A 22,682-nucleotide genomic window follows, 5' to 3' on the forward strand; every position below is an offset into this window, starting at 1 on the left:
TGACAGTTAAATCAATTCACCTGTGCACACCCAATTGCCCAATACCTTCAAAACAAAAGCCTTTAACTGGAACACAAATAAACTGGAATAATAATGCATATAATAATTCTACCAAACAAATCCAACAAATAAATGTGAAATACAAAATAGTGAATAACTCCAAGAATAGTCTTTACAGGCTCTCTCTCTCTCTCGCTCTACCAATTAAAATGTCAATTCAACAGGCTCTCTCTCTCTCTCTCCCTCCCTCTCTCTCTCTCCCTCTCTCTCTCTCTCTCTCTCTCCAGCCAGCTGTCAGCACGCTGTGTAATGCTGTGTCATGCGCATTGCTTGCTGCTCCTGATGTCTTAATTCTCCTGCTGCTTTGAGGATAAAGTTGATGTATTTATTATTTCACGGAGGACTTTAAAGCGTCGATTCTGCGCCTGATGATTCCGGGACGCTTCTGTGGAAGAAACGGCCGTTTTTCTGGTAAGAATTGTTGTTACGGTTGGTTGGATATGTTGGTATAATGCTACCAGTTTATTTATTTTAGCCCCGTTAATCGGAACCCTCCGGTTACCTTCTCTGTGTTTTGGACAGAAAAGGTAAACACAGGATCCCTAAAGGGGCTAAAAGTCTACCCTACCCTGCGGACTAGCTCTGGTCTAACTACACACTAGGCTACAGCTACCATGAAGTCTTCACAATATTAACTACACTGACACTACATCTACCATGAAGTCTTCACAATGTTAACTACACACTACATCTACCATGAAGTCTTCACAATGTTAACTACACACTACATCTACCATGAAGTCTTCACAATATTAACTACACACTACATCTACCATGAAGTCTTCACAATATTAACTACTGATGCGCCATCCTGTGAGAGGGTTATCTAATAGTCCAATAAACAGGCTGTAGGCCTACACTCAAAATCATGGATTCACACGATCTGGCATTTATTGATTGCCCATAATTATCCCAATATTGAATGGTCATGTGATATACATATGAACAGCAAAGACACATATGAAAGCAGATACGACCTGTATACATCACGAATCAGATTCGATCATATATCAGTCCGCAGATCGAGGGGCCCCTCGAAGCACAGTCCCGAGGGTTGGTCGTCCTGGAGAATTCTGACGTGTCAAACTTTTTCCCAACACTATATAGAAAATCGCCCTGTCACCCTGTGACCTTGCTTGGGCACAGCTCAGCTGCACACTCTCTTAAAGTAATAGTAACTGCTTAAGGGTCTACTTTCTCCCATCACTACACACTACATCTACCATGAAGTCTTCACAATATTAACTACACACTACATCTACCATGAAGTCTTCACAATATTAACTACACACTACATCTACCATGAAGTCTTCACAATATTAACTACACACTACATCTACCATGAAGTCTTCACAATATTAACTACACACTACATCTACCATGAAGTCTTGCATGATCCAGTGTAAGTTACGTCATTTACACTTGGTTACACTTGCTGAAAATAGCTGATCTGCAAGCTTAATTACAATAACGCGTCGCAGCTTGTAAATCGGCTATTTTGTTTTCTACACATGGATGTAGAGGAATAATATCTAATTTCATTATAAATTAACGTGGAATCTATTTATATATAGGATTATAATATAGCCTATGATCTCTGGCTCATCGTGGACTAAGAACCAGAAAGAACCGAAGGATGTCTGTCAGTATTTAAAATAGAGTAGGCCTATTGTGTAAACACAGCAGGTGGAAACACAAACATCAAACAGCCCCCCCCAGGTGTAACCTGACCCACGTGGGATGTTAATGTTCCTAGTTTTTTTGAGTGGTGCAACCACTCCAAGGAACAGCAATGTCCGTGTGACTGTGGCCCAATCCCTCAAGCCCTGAGCCCTCATTGAAAACACAAACAGGGATGTTGTAACCCTAACCTCTAACCCCCCAGGCGAGGTGTAAAACCTGCAGGAGGCAAAGGGTGTTGACCTGCATTTGCCATGACCTCAAAGGTTGTCCACCAGAAATAGTATCTATGACCCCGTAGGATCACAACCTATATGGACAACCCGGTTGCCGCAATATTTGCCCCTATTAGTTATAATGGGGGGTGAATATTTTTGAATTTTTTGTATTGAAAGTTTCCATGAAATTCAATATGGCCGCCACAATATTGGGACCCAGAAAATACGTTGAGCTAGAAACGCAAACTCAGTGTCTATTTCATGTTTTCTGACCATGAGAGACTCAATGGAATACCTATTTTCATTATTGGGTGTGTCTGGACCCTTATTGTGCATATTTACAAGATGGTGGCTACCCAAAATAGTGCTTTACCATGATTCCTATCATGTTTTAGCAAACACAAGCAATATTAATCCATTGGCTAAGATTTATGGCACAGAAGGGACATATATCTTTGACCTTGCATATTGTCATTTCCCCTCAGATCCTATGTAGAGTGGGCTCTCCGAGACCGCATAGAGCGAGTGCACATCAGGGGCAGCTCGGTGGGGTGTGTTGTCTCCTCATAGAGCGAGTGTACATCAGGGGCAGCTCGGTGGGGTGTGTTGTCTCCTCATAGAGCGAGTGTACATCAGGGGCAGCTCGGTGGGGTGTGTTGTCTCCTCATAGAGCGAGTGTACATCAGGGGCAGCTCGGTGCGGTGTGTTGTCTCCTCATAGAGCGAGTGTACATCAGGTGCTTCAGAATGATAAAGTAGCCTATCTAGCCTACTATTATGTGAAAGTGAAAGGACCACAACAAGCCACTGGCTTTATTGCGTTGTGTGATATAAGCATAATAAAAGTACGATATCTAAATTAGGCCGGCTATATTGTGCTGCACCTCAAAAGCTATAGTTAATTCATCTCTGTGCATGCCTGAATGCACAGTACTGCTATGAATGACGGTGACAAAAATGTATTTATTTATATGTGGTCTGAAGTTCTGAACTGAATATGTAAGTCAGAGATCTATACCTAATTCCTGTTATAGTGTCCGTTATTTGCAACCACTCAGTTCACTTTTTTTTAATACTTGAGCGCTCCTTTCAAAATGACCAGCTCAACAAGATCTACCCCCCTGAAAATAGTTTAAACGTGTCCCTGAGGGGTCTTTAGAATAGAGGCGCTGGCATTACATATAAGACAAATGCACTTGGAATGGGAAATAGAGGGAGAAATGGAATAGGTTTTTTTGTATTTATTAATCTAATGCTACCGATGTTTGTGCACAGCAACACTGAAAACAAAATGTTGCGTTGTGGATTTGAGCTGACAGGCGCTTGTTGATGTCAATCAATCAAAGTCACCTTTAACCCATTCTGACCTGAGATCAGATTCATACGAGGTTTCCACTGGACACACACTGGTCTGATTAACCCATTCTGACCTGAGATCAGATTGTAAAAATGTCAGTCGTTCTTCGATTTTTCAAAAAATAGCAGACCTACAAGCTCTTAGCGCGCCACTCGGTGGCGCGCTATGAGCTTGTAGATCTGCTGTTTTTCAATAGCTAAAGCATAACATGATGCTAACACCAAAACGGGTTCCCGGTCAGAATGGGTTAATTCAAGCGACAGATGCCAAGAATCGTCTTTTTATATATTTAATTTAAATATCCTTTAGGAGCATGTGGTCATGTGATCTACCTGCACAGCCTTTGTGATCTACTGGTAGATGGCGGTCTTTACCTTTTGGTCACCCCTGATATTGTAGCCTATAATCACTTAAGTTATATCCAACATCATTTAAATCTAATAACACTTTTCCCTTTTATAGCAAATAGTCTTATTTATTTATGTGTGTATGATGTATTATTGATACAATATAAAAGCCAATCAAATAAAGTTTGTTATTCAGAATAGAGCAAACTCCTCTTAAAGGAGAATTCCATGCTAGAAGGCTTTCTTACATGTCTTACCTTTCTTTGTAGTCGTTACGTCCCCACCAAAGAGGTCCAGGTGTTTTTTTTGTGCAAAAACGCTATTTTCCCTACCATAAGCCCTGAATGAATTGCATTGAATTGAATGGGGCTATGGGGTCTAATTCTCTTATTTCCATCGAAATAAGTAGTAAAGTGTGCCGCTTGGGTTATTATTTACATTATGAAGAGAGGATATATACAAAACAATTATAATTTTGAGCGATGGAAATAAACGAATTAGCACAACACCCCATATCCCCATTCAATTCCTATTCCATTCAATGCAATTAATTTGGGGCTTATGGTAAGGAAATAGCCAAAATAACACCTGGACCTCTTTGATGGGGACGTAACAACCACAAAGAGAGGTAAGAAAGCCTTCTAGTATGGCATTCTCCTTTAAATGAGTATGTGTACATGTATAGCAGAGTGGCTCAGAGCTAAAGATTATTCAGCATAATCTGAGTAGCATTGACATAATAAACATGAGACGACTTGTGATTCATATTTTAGGGAAACTGGCTCAACTCTGGAAATGTGGTTAATTTGACTCACAGCCACCATTTTAGAAAGGAGGGGGAAAAAAAGAATGACGCATGTCTAATAGCCGCCTATTACTCAGTGGGACATTTGACAGTACAAAGAACAAAACAATATTACATACATGAAGACAAGAGCATTGTTCACCACTCAGTAGCCAACCACTACAACTCCTGATTAATAAGTCGACTGGTGGACAAAGGACTGTTCAGTCTGAGAGAGAGAGAGAGAGAGAGAGAGAGAGAGAGAGACTAGCTGACCATTAGCCTGCGCAAAATAATCTGATCACCTTGGAGATGGACTGTACCATCTGTGTGTTTGACTGTACTACACCGATGAGGACAGCATGTACGTTAGCATAACGATGAAGACACTGAAACTGAAAGCTGCGGCGAGTTGGTAAAGCGGCGAGTTCTCCGCTGTCCGTTTGAGGCCGTGTTCCTCGCCAACCTTTAGGATGCTGTTATCACACGTGGATGCATTTAGCCTCCTCTGACGTGGTTGTTATTATACCGAGATGCATTTAGCCTCCTCTGACGTGGTCGTCCAACAATCTCTGAAGACATGTTTGTTCAGAGTGTCTGTCGGACAAGCACTTTAGAGTTTTAAACATAGCCTGGCTATCTAGTAAGCCATACAATATCCCTGTTTCATGACCAAATTAGGCCCGCCCCCCCTCGAGAGACCCGGAAAATAAATCCCTGTTCCCGTTTCCCTCGTAGACTTTTCAGAAAGTATTTTTTTGAAGACGTTTATACGCCGCGGACAAAGACGACTCTTGTCGTGACAAATCATGACAATAAACACAATGTTTTGGGCCAAACAAAGCCTCCTATGGGCCGCTGAGAGGCTGATTTAAACACAGGCAGGGCATGGGATGCTGTAACATGAGGTGGGACAGCATTCCACAAGCAGTATAATGTCTATGGCCCTCATTTATCAACCGTGCGTACGCCAAAATATGGGTGCACGCCGAAATTGCCGACATTTTTGACATTTACCATTTCCGCCAAAGCTTGAAATTGAACGTGACAACGTTCAAAATCCACGTTTGCTCCTCAGCTGGCGTACGCTGTTTTTCTGTCTTACACAAGCGGAGCAGCATTGTCTGAACTGCTGACACGCTGTCACAGGCATCTAAACATATGTTTTCACTCCTAAAATGTTAATAAAAAACGGTATGTGTATGTAAAAAAAAAAGGGAGAGATTTCCAACTTTACAAGTAATTAAAATCGCGCAATTAAAAACAATATAACATGTTTACAATGTATTAGTTTGTGCTTAATCAAACAGTGCTTTACTGGCCTTGTTATGCAAGCGCACTTGTGAGATGATTTTGGAGCGCATGCGGTGATGCGGCATATGTGATTATGATATTATTTTAAAAAAGGCATAAATGGACTGCACGCCTTTATTTCCAAGTGACAATGACAAGCATACAGCTTGCCTATTTGTAGTAAGTACTAGCAGGCTATAGGCGTAAGGGGCTTAATCATTCACCATTTAAATAAGTGCTTAGACAGGTTTTGACAGTTTTCACAGTTCAGATAAAAGCGAGATCATTTTCGGGGGTCGGGAGGACGGGACCGCGGCGTGCGTCGCCAACACATACCAGCACACATGCAAGCGACAAGCCTTCATCCATATGTTTATGATTCGTTCATCAATGATCAAATCACTACATAAACGTTGATTATGACTGCCTTGACGACATGATAGCCTATCTCTCATGCAGGCATCACTGAGTCATCCACAGGACTTTAATGTCACAGCAGTGCGCAGTATCACGCCTTCGCCATGCACTGCGCACGAATGGGTAAAATGTATATAGGCCAGCCTACAAACTAATTCCATTCATGGCGATGCGATGTCGATGTGTCATGTAGGTGCGTGCGTGGACATGACAGCAAGGCAAGCGAGGTGAGAGGGAAACAGACAGGGTAGGCCTACAACTTTATTTAATTCATGCAGGTGTTCGTTCTTTATTTATTTAACAAGACACCAGTTAGTTATATAGGCTTGCAAGTTGTGTGTGTGTGTGTGTGTGTGTGTGTGTGTGTGTGTGTGTGTGTGTGTGTGTGTGTGTGTGTGTGTGTGTGTGTGTGTGTGTGTGTGTGTGTGTGTGTGTGTGTGTGTATGAGAGAGGTGGGTGAGGGGCAGCAATAAGGCACGGGAGAAACTTTTTTACATGGTTTCCATGGTTCCCACAGGTCGTATTTCATGTGTTCAGTCGCAAAAACGAGGGCGAGGCTTGATTTCATAGGGCGTGCCAGATAGATTTCAGCCGTCACATTTATTAACGTCAGAACGAAATTAAGGAAGGATCAGCTGTTTGCGATCACTTTATAAATGCCGTGGCGACGTGGGTGTACTACGAAACCTGCACTCCAATCTGTGGCAGATTTTACACTCGATTGATAAATGAGGGCCTATATGTGTACAAAATGGTGTACAAAATGTATTTTGTACACCCCTGTACACCGCCCACCTGTGGTGCCGCTACAAGCAGGCCAGTATCAGGCGATTGACAGTGGCATACAATGACTGTATGAGGCTGCTTCTGAGAGCTCCAAGAAGCTCCAGTGCAAGTCAAATGTTCGTCAGGGTTGGGGTTCCCACCTGCTCTGCTGTGCTACGCAATCTGTTGGTCAGTGTTGGGGTTCCACCTGCTCTGCTGTGCTACGCAATCTGTTGGTCAGTGTTGGGGTTCCACCTGCTCTGCTGTGCTACGCAATCTGTTCGTCAGTGTTGGGGTTCCACCTGCTCTGCTGTGCTACGCAATCTGTTGGTCAGTGTTGGGGTTCCACCTGCTCTGCTGTGCTACGCAATCTGTTCGTCAGTGTTGGGGTTCCACCTGCTCTGCTGTGCTACGCAATCTGTTCGTCAGTGTTGGGGTTCCACCTGCTCTGCTGTGCTACGCAATCTGTTGGTCAGTGTTGGGGTTCCACCTGCTCTGCTGTGCTACGCAATCTGTTGGTCAGTGTTGGGGTTCCACCTGCTCTGCTGTGCTACGCAATCTGTTCGTCAGTGTTGGGGTTCCACCTGCTCTGCTGTGCTACGCAATCTGTTCGTCAGTGTTGGGGTTCCCACCTGCTCTGCTGTGCTACGCAATCTTATGTACAAATTCATGTGTAGTGTATCTGAGTCAGTAAATGACATCATTAATGTCATCACTAACATGGTACGTAGTTCTGTCAGGTTCTTCTCCAGACTGTGGAACCATTGGCGAACTTGTCTGTATGTTCGAAACTGAATATGGTGGAACTCTTTTTATTGTATAATTCTTTCTATATTATTATTCTTTTTATCTATTGTGTTGTACTGTGATATGGATTCCCCTGAGTCTGCAATAAAGAATCAATCAATCAATCAATCTATAGTGTTTGTTGGAATGAATGGAGTTTATTGTGTGTAAACTGTGTGTGTGCGTGCGTGTGTGTGCGTGTGTGTGTGTGTGTGTGTGTGCGTGCGTGTGATGATTGGAGTGTATTCACCGTCCTAATAAGGGAGTGGTGACAGTCATGCTCTGTCCGTTAGCCTCTAGACCATAGAGTTATATATGAATAGAGAAGACACCCGAGTTCTCCTTCCATCCACTTGCATTAAGTTGCTCAAAAGCGCATGAGGCGATTTCACTCCTCCTTCCTGGTATAGGAACAGAGTGCATTCTGGGATGGATTTGCCTCAAACACATGAACGCGCTGCCGTTGACTATCATTGTGCCGTTTGTGCTGCGTTCACGTATGACACATTCGTTCACGTGTCATGGCCTCAATCACATGAACGTGCTTCAATGATAGTCAACGGAGCAGCGCTGGCTCGAGGCTGCAATGACAAATTCGGCCACTATGTCCATTTGGCCTCAGGGTTAGGTTAGTTGTATATCTAGACCAGTGGTAACCAACCTTTTCAAGCCCAAGAGCCCATTTTATTCCCAATTGTAAGCCAAGATCTACCACTAAAACGTGTTAGAAAAAACACTTGTTTTGTTGCTATTTCTGACAGGCTCAATGCATGTGGAGTTGTGGACACATCCACACAAAGACTAAAGCTTAAATTAGAATAAATACTTATAGTAAGTTATATTATCAATGTCAAATAATATTAATACAAATTAGAAATAATTTGTATTAGAAATATTTTGTTTCTCATTTCAATGAATATTCACATTGGCAGATGTTCAAATGACATAGGCATAACATGACCATATATATTTGCACAGATATGGTGACATACTCTCAGGGTCAGCCCACCTTTAATGAGACTGCTGTGACTGCACTTTATCTGCAAGCGTTTTGAAATCTGGTTCATATTTAGTGATTGCCAGTCTGAGGGTCATTAAGATGTGAGTCAGTCATACGAGTTCTAAACTTGGATTTTATTATTTTCATTTGTGAAAAGGCCATTTCACATAAGTACGTGGAACCAAAGTAGGCATGCAGCTTGAGTGCACACGACACAATCAGGGGATACTTCTCTGCTCACAATTAAGAGACCAAAATTCCTTCTCTTTAGCTCTGACCTGCAGGTGACAGGATAATAATGTTATATTTCTTATTGTGTTCTCGGGCTGCTGTGCTGCGTTGCTGCTGCGCTGTGTACCAACCACATCATCATCTTTTCACACCAATTTAATTTAAACTCGGTAGATTTTCAGACTGCATCCCTAAAAAATGGGACCCATGAGTGCCTCCCTGCTTGGGAGTACGGGGGAGGAGGTGTCATGTGGTCCCTGACCATTTATTTATTTAGATTTGTTGATTTTTCTTTCCACTAGTTGAGAAGAATACAAGAAGACTGCACCCCGTTTCTGTTTTCCTCCCAGAATGTTCCCCAGTGAGGGGTGGGAGAGGCTGGACAGCAGACGGCTGGACTTTGAATTTCTCTAACTATAAACTTTCATGACAACAGAACAGCAGTAACAAATATAATTTATGAAAAGCTACTATACAGTGAAGTCTGTTCACAGAAGTTGTTGTAGGATAATGTGGGGATTATAATCTGACGAGGTACCATTTGAGTGGGCAAAACCTTACATATACTAAATAATACTAAATTGTTTATAGGGTCAATATAAGTAATATAATATAGCCTTTCCACAGGAGTATCTTTTTATATTTTTCCAAAAAGAATACAAACAGCCAATAGCATATTACAAAGTTATCCCCCTCACTGGGGAAAATTCCGGGAGGAAAAACAGGCAATATATGTGTGTTAAGTTTGTTATAATTGTCTAACTTTGTAACGCTATACTGACGTTTGCAACGGACTCTTGAAAACAAAGTATTGCATTGTGGGTTTGAGCTGACAGGTCCTAATGAATCCAAGTGGCAGATACCTCTTTTCTATTTTAATTATAATTATATTTAATTACCGGTATTTTTAGGGGCATGTCATGTGCCTGCAAAACCTGCACAGCCTTTGTGATCTAAAGGTAGATCTCCTTCCACCTTCTGGGCAGCGCTGGTCTAGAATAGATGCTGACTTTGGCAAAGGGCACATAAAGGGGCGGGGCTGAGCCCTCACTGACTTACCGATTTCAAATGGGACATCCCTCAAACCCTCGCAGACTTCACATGAACGCGCAGCTAAATCAGTGAGGGCTCATTGAGTCAGCAAGGGAGTGGATTGGGATTGGGCCATAGTGTCATCATGCATTGCTTGGAATAGATGCTGCTGATGTTAATGTCATGAAAGTGCAATGGAATGTTGTTTTATTCATTATTCTAACAATTATTTAATCATATTACGCCTGACTTCGAGGCTATAGTATAATTAATCAATTATTATATAGCTTTAAAGATAGACTATTATGAAACTTGGTAGGCTATAATTTAATCTAAATGTGAATTATACCACAGATGAATGGGGGGGGGAAGAAAAACTAAATTTTCTCATTGGAAATAAGTTTTCAGTGTTGTTGACTGACTGCGCAGAGCCTATGCGCAGAGCAGTACATAGTGCAACAGAGTCCTATTTCGTCTCCGCCCTCGTTTTCCTTTCAGCCAATCGGAGTGAAAGGACCACTATGCGCAGAGCAGTATAAGAGCGCAACAGAGTCCTATAATTCTAATCGCTGGAGCTGCTACTAACTAACACCCGTGGGACAAATTGTGAGTACTTTATATTTGAAATCTGAATGTTTATATATACGGAAATCTTGTAAATGCAGCTCGGTGGGGTGTGTTGTCTCCTCATAGAGCGAGTGTACATCAGGTGCAGCTCGGTGGGGTATGTTGTCTCCTCATAGAGCGAGTGTACATCAGGTGCAGCTCGGTGGGGTGTGTTGTCTCCTCATAGAGCGAGTGTACATCAGGTGCAGCTCGGTGGGGTATCCCCATCCACTAGCTGCCGGCCGGCTGAGTGGCTGACCCAACACACACATGCACGCACTAAAAAGCTTTGCTGTTTGTTGAAGAGACACATTTTCGCTGAATGAATAGAGCTTCAGAATGATAAAGTAGCCTATCTATAGCCTACATATGTGAAAGGGAAAGGACCACAACAAGCCACTGGCTTTATTGAGCACCGCAGTCCCGCCCCCTTTCAGAAAAACGAGTGGCCCAGGAAATGAAACCCCAATGCATTCTCCCATCGGCACTTCTAATATAATTTATTTAAAGACGGTTACGCCGCGGACAAAGCCAACTCGGATCGTGACAAATCATGACAATGAACACAATGTTTTGGGGCCGATCAAATAATTTATAAGACGAAAAACAAAACAAATAGTGTTGTCCCCTGCCTTTATTTTCTTCTGTCTAATGATTTGATCGGCCAAAAAGGGTTCCCACCCAAAATGGGTTAAGATAACGGCAACGTTTAGCCTGTAAAGTGCATTGTGTGTTTGTTTGCGTGGCTGTCATGTTGGATAATATATGGCATAACGTTTAAGTGTTAATGTGACGTGTGTTTATTTCACAGCTGTGTCAGCGTCATGATTCTTCTGGTCCTGCTGCTGTTGGACTCAGGTGAGACCACAGACCATACATCAATGAACCACAGACCATACATCAATGAATCACAGACCATACATCAATGAACCACAGACCATACATCAATGAACCACAGACCATACATCAATGAATCACAGACCATACATCAATGAACCACAGACCATACATCAATGAACCACAGACCATACATCAATGAACCACAGACCATACATCAATGAATCAATGAATCACAGACCATACATCAATGAATCACAGACCATACATCATACATTATTATTATTAAAAAGAAAATTATCCCACGATTTTGTAACCCATTTTTCACCCCTGTGTCAATCATCTAATGTGATCCTGGGCTCTACACAGTAGTATATGTGTGTTAGTATATATGTGTTAGTATGTGTTGGTATGTGTTAGTATATATGTGTTAGTATATATGTGTTAGTATGTGTTGGTATGTGTTAGTATATATGTGTTAGTATATATGTGTTAGTATGTGTTGGTATGTGTTAGTATATATGTGTTAGTATATATGTGTTAGTATGTGTTGGTATGTGTTAGTATATATGTGTTAGTATGTGTTGGTATGTGTTAGTATATATGTGTTAGTATATGTGTGTTAGTATGTGTTGGTATGTGTTAGTATATATGTGTTAGTATATGTGTGTTAGTATGTGTTGGTATGTGTTAGTATATATGTGTTAGTATATATGTGTTAGTATGTGTTGGTATGTGTTAGTATATATGTTAGTATATGTGTGTTAGTATGTGTTGGTATGTGTTAGTATATATGTGTTAGTATATGTGTGTTAGTATGTGTTGGTATATATGTGTTAGTATATATGTGCTATTAACTCCGCATGAAGATGATTCTGTTTGTTTTGCTCACTCTGAGTCACTCATGCACACATCCAAAGACCCCTCCCCCTTTGTTTGAACTCTTGACATGAAAAAGGTTGAGCACCACTGACATATAGAAACATGGGTTGATTTAGAAGCCTTTTTTTTGCCCACTCAAATGGTACCTCGTCAGATAATCCCCACATTATCCTACAACAACTTCTGTGAACAGACTTCACTGTATAGTAGCTTTTCATCAATTATATTTGGCTGTTCTGCTGTCATGAAAGTTTATAGTTATAGAAACTCAAAGTCTGTGTGTGTGTGTGTGTGTGTGCGTGTGGCAGAGGTGGCCGAACGGTTTGCGGAGCGGTCTTGATATCGGAAGGTCGCTAGTTCGTATCCCCGGACCGGCACGTTAAAATTACCACCGCTGAAGTGCCCTTGAGCAAGGCATTGAACCCCTACCATGAAATGTTCTATGAGCAGGGCCTGGCTGTAAACAAGTTCTTGAGCTTAGTCCAGTTACCCTGGGTAAACATGGTACCTTTCTTTTTCTGTGTGTGTGTGTGTGTGTGTGTGTGTGTGTGTGTGTGTGTGTGTGTGTGTGTGTGTGTGTGTGTGTGTGTGTGTGTGTGTGTGTGTGTGTGTGTGTGTGTGTGTGTGTGTGTGTGTGTGTGTGTGTGTGTGTGCACGCGCACGCGTGTGTGTGCGCGCGCGTGTGGCAGAGGTGGCCGAACGGTTTGCGGAGCGGTCTTGATATCGGAAGGTCGCTAGTTCGTATCCCCGGACCGGCACGTTAAAATTACCACCGCTGAAGTGCCCTTGAGCAAGGCATTGAACCCCTACCATGAAATGTTCTATGAGCAGGGCCTGGCTGTAAACAAGTTCTTGAGCTTAGTCCAGTTACCCTGGGTAAACATGGTACCTTTCTTTTTCTGTGTGTGTGTGTGTGTGTGCAGTGTATGCTCAGGACCAGATCAGTGCGTATGCAGGTTCAGAGGTTCTGCTCAACTGTTCCTACGCCGCGTCGCCTCCAAACTTCAACGTGTTCTGGCGCTACCGAGACACACAATACAACCTGGTGGACATCATCAACGGCGGAGAGGACCTGTTGGACCAGCACCCGCGCTTCAGGGGCCGGGTCGTCACGTCTCCTGGGCGCTACGCAGCGGGGGACTTCTCTGTGCTTCTGAAGGACGTCCGTCTGATGGACGCCGGGCCGTACAACTGTGATATCCCCAGGGTCTCCTACCAACACAAACTGCAGCTCACTGTCACAGGTGTGTGTGTGTGTGTGTGTGTGTGTGTGTGTGTGTGTGTGTGTGTGTGTGTGTGTGTGTGTGTGTGTGTGTGTGTGTGTGTGTGTGTGTGTGTGTGTGTGTGTGTGTGTGTGTGTGTGTGTGTGTGTGTGTGTGTGTGTGTGTGTGTGTGTGTGTGTGTGTGTGTGTGTGTGTGTGTGTGTGTGTGTGTGTGTGTGTGTGCGCAAGCAGTGTTGGGAAAGTTCTTTTTTTTAATGAACTCAATACTGGGGGCTGTATTTTGCGTGTCTTAAGTACCAGGTCTTATTCCCTAACTTGAGTAAATGAAAGACCTGGAGGCGTGGTCAATGCTCTTTGGCCACTCAGAATAGCCAAATGGCATTGACCACGCCTCCAGGTCTTTAGTTTACTCAAGTTAGGGAATAAGACCTGGTACTTAAGACACGCAAAATACAGCCCAAAGACTGTTAACTGTGAGTGGACGACCCAATTAAGCATTACACTTGTTTACAAGAGGGTCCACCATGTTCAATTCATCAAAACATTTAGAGACGTACAAATAGACACTTCTATATCGTTAAAGAACAGAACAGGAATTAATCATAAAGAACTAGTTCAGTTCACAGTTCAACATTTTAAAAAATTAACGCGCTATGAGCTTGTAGATCTGCTATTTTTCAATAGCTAAAGCATAACATGATGCTAATACCAAAATGGGTTCCCGTTCAGAATGGGTTAAACAAGTCTGATTCATGAATGGCCCGAAACTACAGTGGCCTGATTGAATCTGAATAATAGTTACATCATTAGAATAGCTTATTATTATTATTACAAGATTAAAACCCTATAGTTTGTGTTAAATAACTACAACTTCTAACTGTAATAACTGACTCTTGTGTTTTCAGTCAGACCCACAGATGGACCAACCACTGCTAAACCCAAGGTGACGTCGCCTCCTAGTGGAGACGGCGTGTCTGTGAGAGAACACTCCTGCTGCTCTCTGCTGTCCATCATGCTGTCTGTAACCCTACTGGTGTCTATGTGAATGATGTGAGACAGTGTGTCTGTGAGAGGACGCACTCACTGCTTCATCCTTCTGTCTGTAATCATACATGTCTGTCTGGGTACAGGCATAGTGTGTGTGAACACACCCACAGCTCTCTGCTGTCCATAACGCTACATACTAATTCCTACACGGGTTGTGTTTATAACCCGTGTGCAACATATGGAGCAGCGTGTTGGAGCTAATGAAGATAATGTGAATGATCTCACCACTCGGATGTTACAACTTGAGAAAGACAATGCCTACCTGATGACCTGGAAAATAGGAGCAGGTCCTTGAAGCTACGTGTCCTAAGAATCCCAGAAAGAGCTGAAGCCAAGGACCCAACCGGGTTCATGGCTGGCCTGATTCCTCAACTCCTCAACTTCCCCGCAGTGACATAGTGTCGTAAGAAACTGGCTTTGCAATTAGTACTTCCACTATTTGACTATTGTGATGTGGTTTACCAAAATGCCTCAAAATCAGATCTTGTGCCGCTTAACACTGCATACAATAGACTCTGTCGATTTGTCCTTGCCCTGTGGAATGCACTTCCCATTGCAGTCAGAACTGCAGCATCACTCCCAATCTTCCGCCGTAGTCTGAAAACCCACCTTTTCAGACTCCATCATGGCCCATAGCACTTACCCCACCCCCTTAGATAGCAATTCTAGTATTCATAGCACGTCATAGTACATATGTGTAGCATAGTAGTATAGATGTATAGCTTATATGTATAGTTTCATTATAGATATTCCACTGTTACTTTCTTAGCTACGCATGTTTCATGATAAATGTCTTTATGTGATGTATTCCCATGCTTTTGTTCTTGCTTAAATGTAAGTCGCTCTGGATTAAGAGCGTCTGCTAAATGCCTAAATTGTAAATTGTAAATTGTCCTTGGCTGTCCTTTTCTCACACACCATTGCATAATGTATGACAGACTTCAATGGACACCTTTACATATAAGAATCCTATTCTATCCTATTTACCTCAAACGTTATTTAACTTCTATCCCCTCAACACAACGTACCAGACACTCCACTCAGGTTTATTTTAATGTTCCTTTGGTCAGTATTGAATTTGGTAAATATGCCTTTTCCTTTAAAGCCCCGACAGACTGGAATACTTTACCAAATAACATTAGATCCATCTCAACATTCCCAGTTTTCAAAAGTGCATTGTCTTCCTACTTCAAAGTCTTATGTTCTTGCTTTCAGTAAATATGCCAATATATCACCATGTTTATTCCTTTATTTTTTTTCCAAGTTCCAGTTTTCCAAGTTCCAGTTCTAATTTATTGTTAATTATTCTGTAAATCTTTTTAGTTGTTGTTGTCTGTAAAGCAGAAGCTTTGTACATTTTCTACAGTTTACTTTACTTCAGAGGTGATTTTCTACAGTTTACTTTACTTTAGAGGTGATTTTCTACAGTTTACTTTACTTTAGAGGTGATGTTGCAGTAATTAAACCTAGATGTGTTAATGCCTGTTTTTGCAGTGCTTAAAGGGTGATAATAAAAAAAATATGGAACTGAGAACACTGACCTTGAATGAAATGCATTCATAGAGACTTCATTATAACAGCAGGTTGTTGCATTATGAACCAGTTAATACACATGCTGGTTTGGACCAGAGTTGGGTGTAACGAGTAACGGAAATTCTCGTTACTGTAACGACACTACTTTGATCGGTAACGAGTAATATAACGACACTACTCCTCTAAATGTGATAATCACACTAGCCTCGTTACTTGCGTCGAATACCGGACTTCTCGCCTCGGCGAGTGGACTTCACCTTTGGCGAGAAGTCTTCACTTTCCGAGGCGAGTCGCCAAGACCACTCGCCCCAGAAAGTGAAGACTTCTCGCCAAAAGGGGAAGACCACTCGACCCGAAAGTGAAGCCCCAAGATGGTCCGTTGCTGCCCTCTAAAGGCCCGAAATAATTCCCAGATTAGTGTTTATTGAAAGTGAAGCCCCAAGATGGTCCGTGAATGGCCCAGTGTGGAGATGCCCCGGGGTAACTAACTAAAATGGGACGTGCAGTGTTTTTGTACATGTATGACAACTTTTTGAGAACTTTTTTCAACTTTTTCACTGAAACAGTGTTTTTGTACATATGACAACTTTTTTCAACTTTTTCACTGAAACAGTGTTTTTGTTTAGATACTTGTCTCCACCCATAGATACTTGCATAAACACTCCCCCCATCCTCTAACCACTCCACACTGTCAACTGCACAGAATGACTTGAGTGGACACTAAAAGAAGAATAAGGACATCTATGATGATTTCCTTTTGAATATATATAGTTGTGTGTATTATATTTAGTACATCTCTAAATGTTTTGATGACATGCTAACTTTGATTGATTGATTAATTTTGTAGAATGGGTACAATACTTTCTCATCTCTATTTACATGAAAGCATAACTCAACACAGAGACTGTTACACTGATAGAACGGGTGGGTGGGGGATAGACAGTGGCGTGCACAGACATTTAGAGGGGCAGGTGAGTGGGTGGGGGACAGACAGTGGCGTGCACAGACATTTAGAGGGGCAGGTGAGTGGGTGGGGGACAGACAGTGGCGTGCACAGACATTTAGAGGGGCAGGTGAGTGGGTGGGGGACAGACAGTGGCGTGCACAGACATTTAGAGGGGCAGGTGAGTGGGTGGGGGACAGACAGTGGCGTGCACAGACATTTAGAGGGGCAGGTGAGTGGGTGGGGGACAGACAGTGGCGTGCACAGACATTTAGAGGGGCAGGTGAGTGGGTGGGGGACAGACAGTGGCGTGCACAGACATTTAGAGGGGCAGGTGAGTGGGTGGGGGACAGACAGTGGCGTGCACAGACATTTAGAGGGGCAGGTGAGTGGGTGGGGGACAGACAGTGGCGTGCACAGACATTTAGAGGGGCAGGTGCTCAAGTGAAAAAAAAAAGGGCACCTAGCACGTGGAACCGGCCGGTTGCCTTAATAACCCATTCTGACCTGAGATCAGATTCTACAAATGTCTTCTATACATCCCGACAGTTTTCTGAAAAAGCTACGTTTCTATGTCAGTCGATTTTTCAAAAATAGCAGATCTACAAGCTCGTAGCGCGCCACTCGGTGGCGCGCTATGAGCTTGTAGATCTGCTATTTTTCAATAGCTAAAGCATAACATGATGCTAACACCAAAAGGGGTGCTCTAGCACCCCTAGTGTATCTGTGCACGCCACTGGGGATAGATCCCTGTGGGAGAGCTACAGGGCCTTGTGTGATCAAGGTTTAGCCTGAAGAGACTTAACTCTCATCCTGTTTGGTTTGGTTCTGTTCAGTTGTGTTTGCCTAAAGTATTATTTATGTAGTTTGTCTATTTGTGGCCAGTATTTAGTTTTGAACTTTTGAATCTGAATCTGAAGAAAAGTGTCTGGAGGTTTGGTGCAGAATACAAACCCTTTAAACTACAACTTTACAGTGTTTATTATGAGATATTATATGACTTAAATCGGCCTATAGTTTTATATGTGCATACTGGATATATATTTAATAGGCCTATTTATTTATGTGTGTGCGCAATAATAGTCTTTACAGGCTCTCTCTCTCTCTCTCTCTCTCGCTCTATCAATTAAAATGTCAATTCAACAGGATCTCTCTCTCTCTCTCTCTCTCTCTCTCTCTCTCTCTCGCTCTATCAATTAAAATGTCAATTCAACAGGATCTCTCTCTCTCTCTCTCTCTCTCTCTCTCTCTCTCTCTCTCTCTCTCTCTCTCTCTCTCTCTCTCTCTCTCTCTCTCTCTCTCTCTCTCTCTCTCTCTCTCTCTCTCTCTCTCTCTCTCTCTCTCTCTCTCTCCAGCCAGCCAGCCAGCCAGCCAGCCAGCCAGCCAGCCAGCCAGCCAGCCAGCCAGCCAGCCAGCCAGCCTGGCAGCACGCTGTGTAATGCTGTGTCATGCATTGCTGCTCCTGATGTCTTAATTCTCCTGCTGCTTTGAGGATAAAGTTGATTTATTTATTACTTCACGGAGGACTTTAAAGCGTCGATCTGCGCCTGATGATTCCGGGACGCTTCTGTAGAAGAAACGGCCGTTTTTTCTGGTAAGAATTGTTGTTACGGTTGGTTGGATATGTTAGTATAATGCTACCAGTTTATTTATTTTAGCCCCGTTAATCGGAACCCTCCGGTTACCTTCTCTGTATTTTGGACAGAAAAGGTAAACACAGGATCCCTAAAAGGGGCTAAAAGTCTACCCTACCCTGCGGACTAGCCCCTCTCGGAACCCCCTGGGTCAGCCCAATCCGAACCGAACCGGGCTGACCCGTAGGGTTCCTGGTCACGCTAAGATTTTTCAATGCGATTGTTGGGACGCGGATATACACAAACTCATAGTTTAGTCGATCGGCGCGGTATTACGACGCTTTTTATTGTGTTTGTTTACGGATGTGCGAACTATAAGTACCTTACATACCTCTGATAAAATCTCCTGTGTCGCGGAAGCCGTTAAGTATTTTTAATCCATGTTTGATTAAAAATGTCGCTTTGATTTCTTCTTGTTTATTTACCGTTTATTGTACCGCCTCCCGATGTGCGGTTGGCTTTGCGGGCTATGTCCCTGCCTTTGATCTGCTCCGTCATAGCTGTAGCACCACTAGCTAGCCAGATAGGCGGTACAATGAGGTGTCAATAAACAAGGTAGGAAGAAGCGACATTTTTAATCAATCATGGATTAAAAATACTTAACGGCTTCCGCGACACAGGAGATGTGTCGGTATGGTATGTAAGGTACTTATAGTTCGCACATTCGTAAGTCAATACATGAATAACCATGGTAAAAGCGCGCAGAAGTCCGTCTCATGGCGTGTTTACATTGTATTTGTTTGTGCGTAACTGGCGACAGCCCCACGTGAAGCAGGACCCAATGCAGTAAAGTCATAAAACTTTACTACATTCGGGTTCTGCTTGCGGGGCTACCTGCGGACTAGCTCTGGTCCATCTCGGTAGACAGACCGTGAACAACAAAACACTAAGGGACAGACAGCAACTTGCCACAATATTAACTACACACTACATCTACCATGAAGTCTTCACAATATTAACTACACACTACATCTACCATGAAGTCTTACATGATCCAGTGTAAGTTATGTCATTTACACTTTACACTATTGCTGAAAATAGCTGATCTGCAAGCTTAATTACAATAACGCGTCGCAGCTTGTTCAATCGGCTATTTTGTTTTCTACACAGATGTAGAGGAATAATATCTAATTTCATTATAAATTCACGTGGAATCTATTTATATAGGATTATAATATAGCCTATGAGCTCTGGCTCATCGTGGACTAAGAACCAGAAAGAACCGAAGGATGTCTGTCAGTATTTAAAATAGAGTAGGCGGCAGGCCTATTGTGTAAACACAGCAGGTGGAAACACAAACATCAAACAGCCCCCCCCAGGTGTAACCTGACCCACGTGGGATGTTAATGTTCCTAGTTTTTTTGAGTGGTGCAACCACTCCAAGGAACAGCAATGTCCGTGTGACTGTGGCCCAATCCCTCAAGCCCTGAGCCCTCATTGAAAACACAAACAGGGATGTTGTAACCCTAACCTCTAACCCCCCAGGCGAGGTGTAAAACCTGCAGGAGGCAAAGGGTGTTGACCTGCATTTGCCATGACCTCAAAGGTTGTCCACCAGAAATAGTATCTATGACCCCGTAGGATCACAACCTATATGGACAACCCGGTTGCCGCAATATTTGCCCCTATTAGTTATAATGGGGGGTGAATATTTTTGAATTTTTTGTATTGAAAGTTTCCATGAAATTCAATATGGCCGCCACAATATTGGGACCCAGAAAATACGTTGAGCTAGAAACGCAAACTCAGTGTCTATTTCATGTTTTCTGACCATGAGAGACTCAATGGAATACCTATTTTCATTATTGGGTGTGTCTGGACCCTTATTGTGCATATTTACAAGATGGTGGCTACCCAAAATAGTGCTTTACCATGATTCCTATCATGTTTTAGCAAACACAAGCAATATTAATCCATTGGCTAAGATTTATGGCACAGAAGGGACATATATCTTTGACCTTGCATATTGTCATTTCCCCTCAGATCCTATGTAGAGTGGGCTCTCCGAGACCGCATAGAGCGAGTGCACATCAGGGGCAGCTCGGTGGGGTGTGTTGTCTCCTCATAGAGCGAGTGTACATCAGGGGCAGCTCGGTGGGGTGTGTTGTCTCCTCATAGAGCGAGTGTACATCAGGGGCAGCTCGGTGGGGTGTGTTGTCTCCTCATAGAGCGAGTGTACATCAGGGGCAGCTCGGTGCGGTGTGTTGTCTCCTCATAGAGCGAGTGTACATCAGGTGCTTCAGAATGATAAAGTAGCCTATCTAGCCTACTATTATGTGAAAGTGAAAGGACCACAACAAGCCACTGGCTTTATTGCGTTGTGTGATATAAGCATAATAAAAGTACGATATCTAAATTAGGCCGGCTATATTGTGCTGCACCTCAAAAGCTATAGTTAATTCATCTCTGTGCATGCCTGAATGCACAGTACTGCTATGAATGACGGTGACAAAAATGTATTTATTTATATGTGGTCTGAAGTTCTGAACTGAATATGTAAGTCAGAGATCTATACCTAATTCCTGTTATAGTGTCCGTTATTTGCAACCACTCAGTTCACTTTTTTTTAATACTTGAGCGCTCCTTTCAAAATGACCAGCTCAACAAGATCTACCCCCCTGAAAATAGTTTAAACGTGTCCCTGAGGGGTCTTTAGAATAGAGGCGCTGGCATTACATATAAGACAAATGCACTTGGAATGGGAAATAGAGGGAGAAATGGAATAGGTTTTTTTGTATTTATTAATCTAATGCTACCGATGTTTGTGCACAGCAACACTGAAAACAAAATGTTGCGTTGTGGATTTGAGCTGACAGGCGCTTGTTGATGTCAATCAATCAATGTCACCTTTAATCCAAGCGACAGATGCCAAGAATCGTCTTTTTATATATTTAATTTAAATATCCTTTAGGAGCATGTTGTCATGTCATCTACCTGCACAGCCTTTGTGATCTACTGGTAGATGGCGGTCTTTACCTTTTGGTCACCCCTGATATTGTAGCCTATAATCACTTAAGTTATATCCAACATCATTTAAATCTAATAACACTTTTCCCTTTTATAGCAAATAGTCTTATTTATTTATGTGTGTATGATGTATTATTGATACAATATAAAAGCCAATCAAATAAAGTTTGTTATTCAGAATAGAGCAAACTCCTCTTAAAGGAGAATTCCATGCTAGAAGGCTTTCTTACATTTGTGTGCCGCTTGGGTTATTATTTACATTATGAAGAGAGGATATATACAAAACAATTATAATTTTGAGCGATGGAAATAAGCGAATTAGCACAACACCCCATAGCCTCATTAAATTCCCATTCCATTCAATGCAATTAATTTAGGGCTTATGGTAGGGGAAACAGCCAAAATAACACCTGGACCTCTTTGGTGGGGACGTAACAACCACAAAGAAAGGTAAGAAAGCCTTTTAGTATGGCATTCTCCTTTAAATGAGTATGTGTACATGTAGCAGAGTGGCTCAAAGCTAAAGATTATTCAGCATAATCTGAGTAGCATTGACATAAATAAACATGAGACGACTAGTGATTCATATTTTAGGGAAACTGGCTCAACTCTGGAAATGTGGTTAATTTGACTCACAGCCACCATTTTAGAAAGGAGGGGAAAAAAAGAATCACTAGAATAATACAATTTCTTTGCTAAATTGTTCCCCTGGTTTTATCCATTGGTAAATCACCAACATGTATGCTATTATACATTTTATCTCTGGGTAAATTTAATTTCTCTGTCAGTCCCATAATATGTGACGGAGGGGTCAAAGTTGAACGAACTTTGGTATCTGTATGGTAGAAATAGGTCAACAATACAAATTACGCTAGTTTTGTGGATTATTTATTTGTAATGTGTGTCCCCCACTCCAGACCCCCAGCACGGGACACAGGCAATCCATTCATACAATGCAACAACTATATTAATGACAAGTAGCCTATGTCATTATAGTTTAATTCCAAAAATGTGAACTAACCCTTTAAGTTTAATGCATGT

General features: G+C 42.4%; 2 protein-coding genes across 3 annotated transcripts in view; both read left to right on the forward strand.

Moving 5' to 3' along the window:
• The first annotated feature begins 352 nt into the window (after positions 1-352).
• LOC308327115 (CD276 antigen homolog) overlaps positions 353-22,682 on the forward strand; it is a 59,138-nt gene continuing 36,808 nt past the window's right edge. The window contains exon 1 of one of the 2 annotated variants that reach the window (XM_080780287.1): positions 353-471. Coding sequence is in view for 1 of the 2 variants with exons in the window: in XM_080780285.1 (XP_080636411.1) it covers positions 18,591-18,634 (44 nt within the window). In the remaining variant the exon portion in view is untranslated. Of the gene's footprint in view, positions 472-18,503; positions 18,635-22,682 lie in introns of those variants that run through there. The other variant, XM_080780285.1, reaches the window with a different exon arrangement.
• On the forward strand, positions 11,390-14,565 carry LOC308326599 (CD276 antigen homolog). Its single transcript, XM_080779547.1, has 3 exons — positions 11,390-11,433; positions 13,218-13,538; positions 14,423-14,565. The coding sequence occupies exons 1-3, from the start codon at positions 11,400-11,402 to the stop codon at positions 14,560-14,562; spliced, it is 495 nt and encodes a 164-aa protein (XP_080635673.1). The 5' UTR covers positions 11,390-11,399; the 3' UTR covers positions 14,563-14,565.

Source organism: Protomyctophum bolini, assembly GCF_963924005.1.
Source record: "Protomyctophum bolini genome assembly, chromosome: 13".
NCBI classification, from domain to species: Eukaryota; Metazoa; Chordata; class Actinopteri; order Myctophiformes; family Myctophidae; genus Protomyctophum; species Protomyctophum bolini.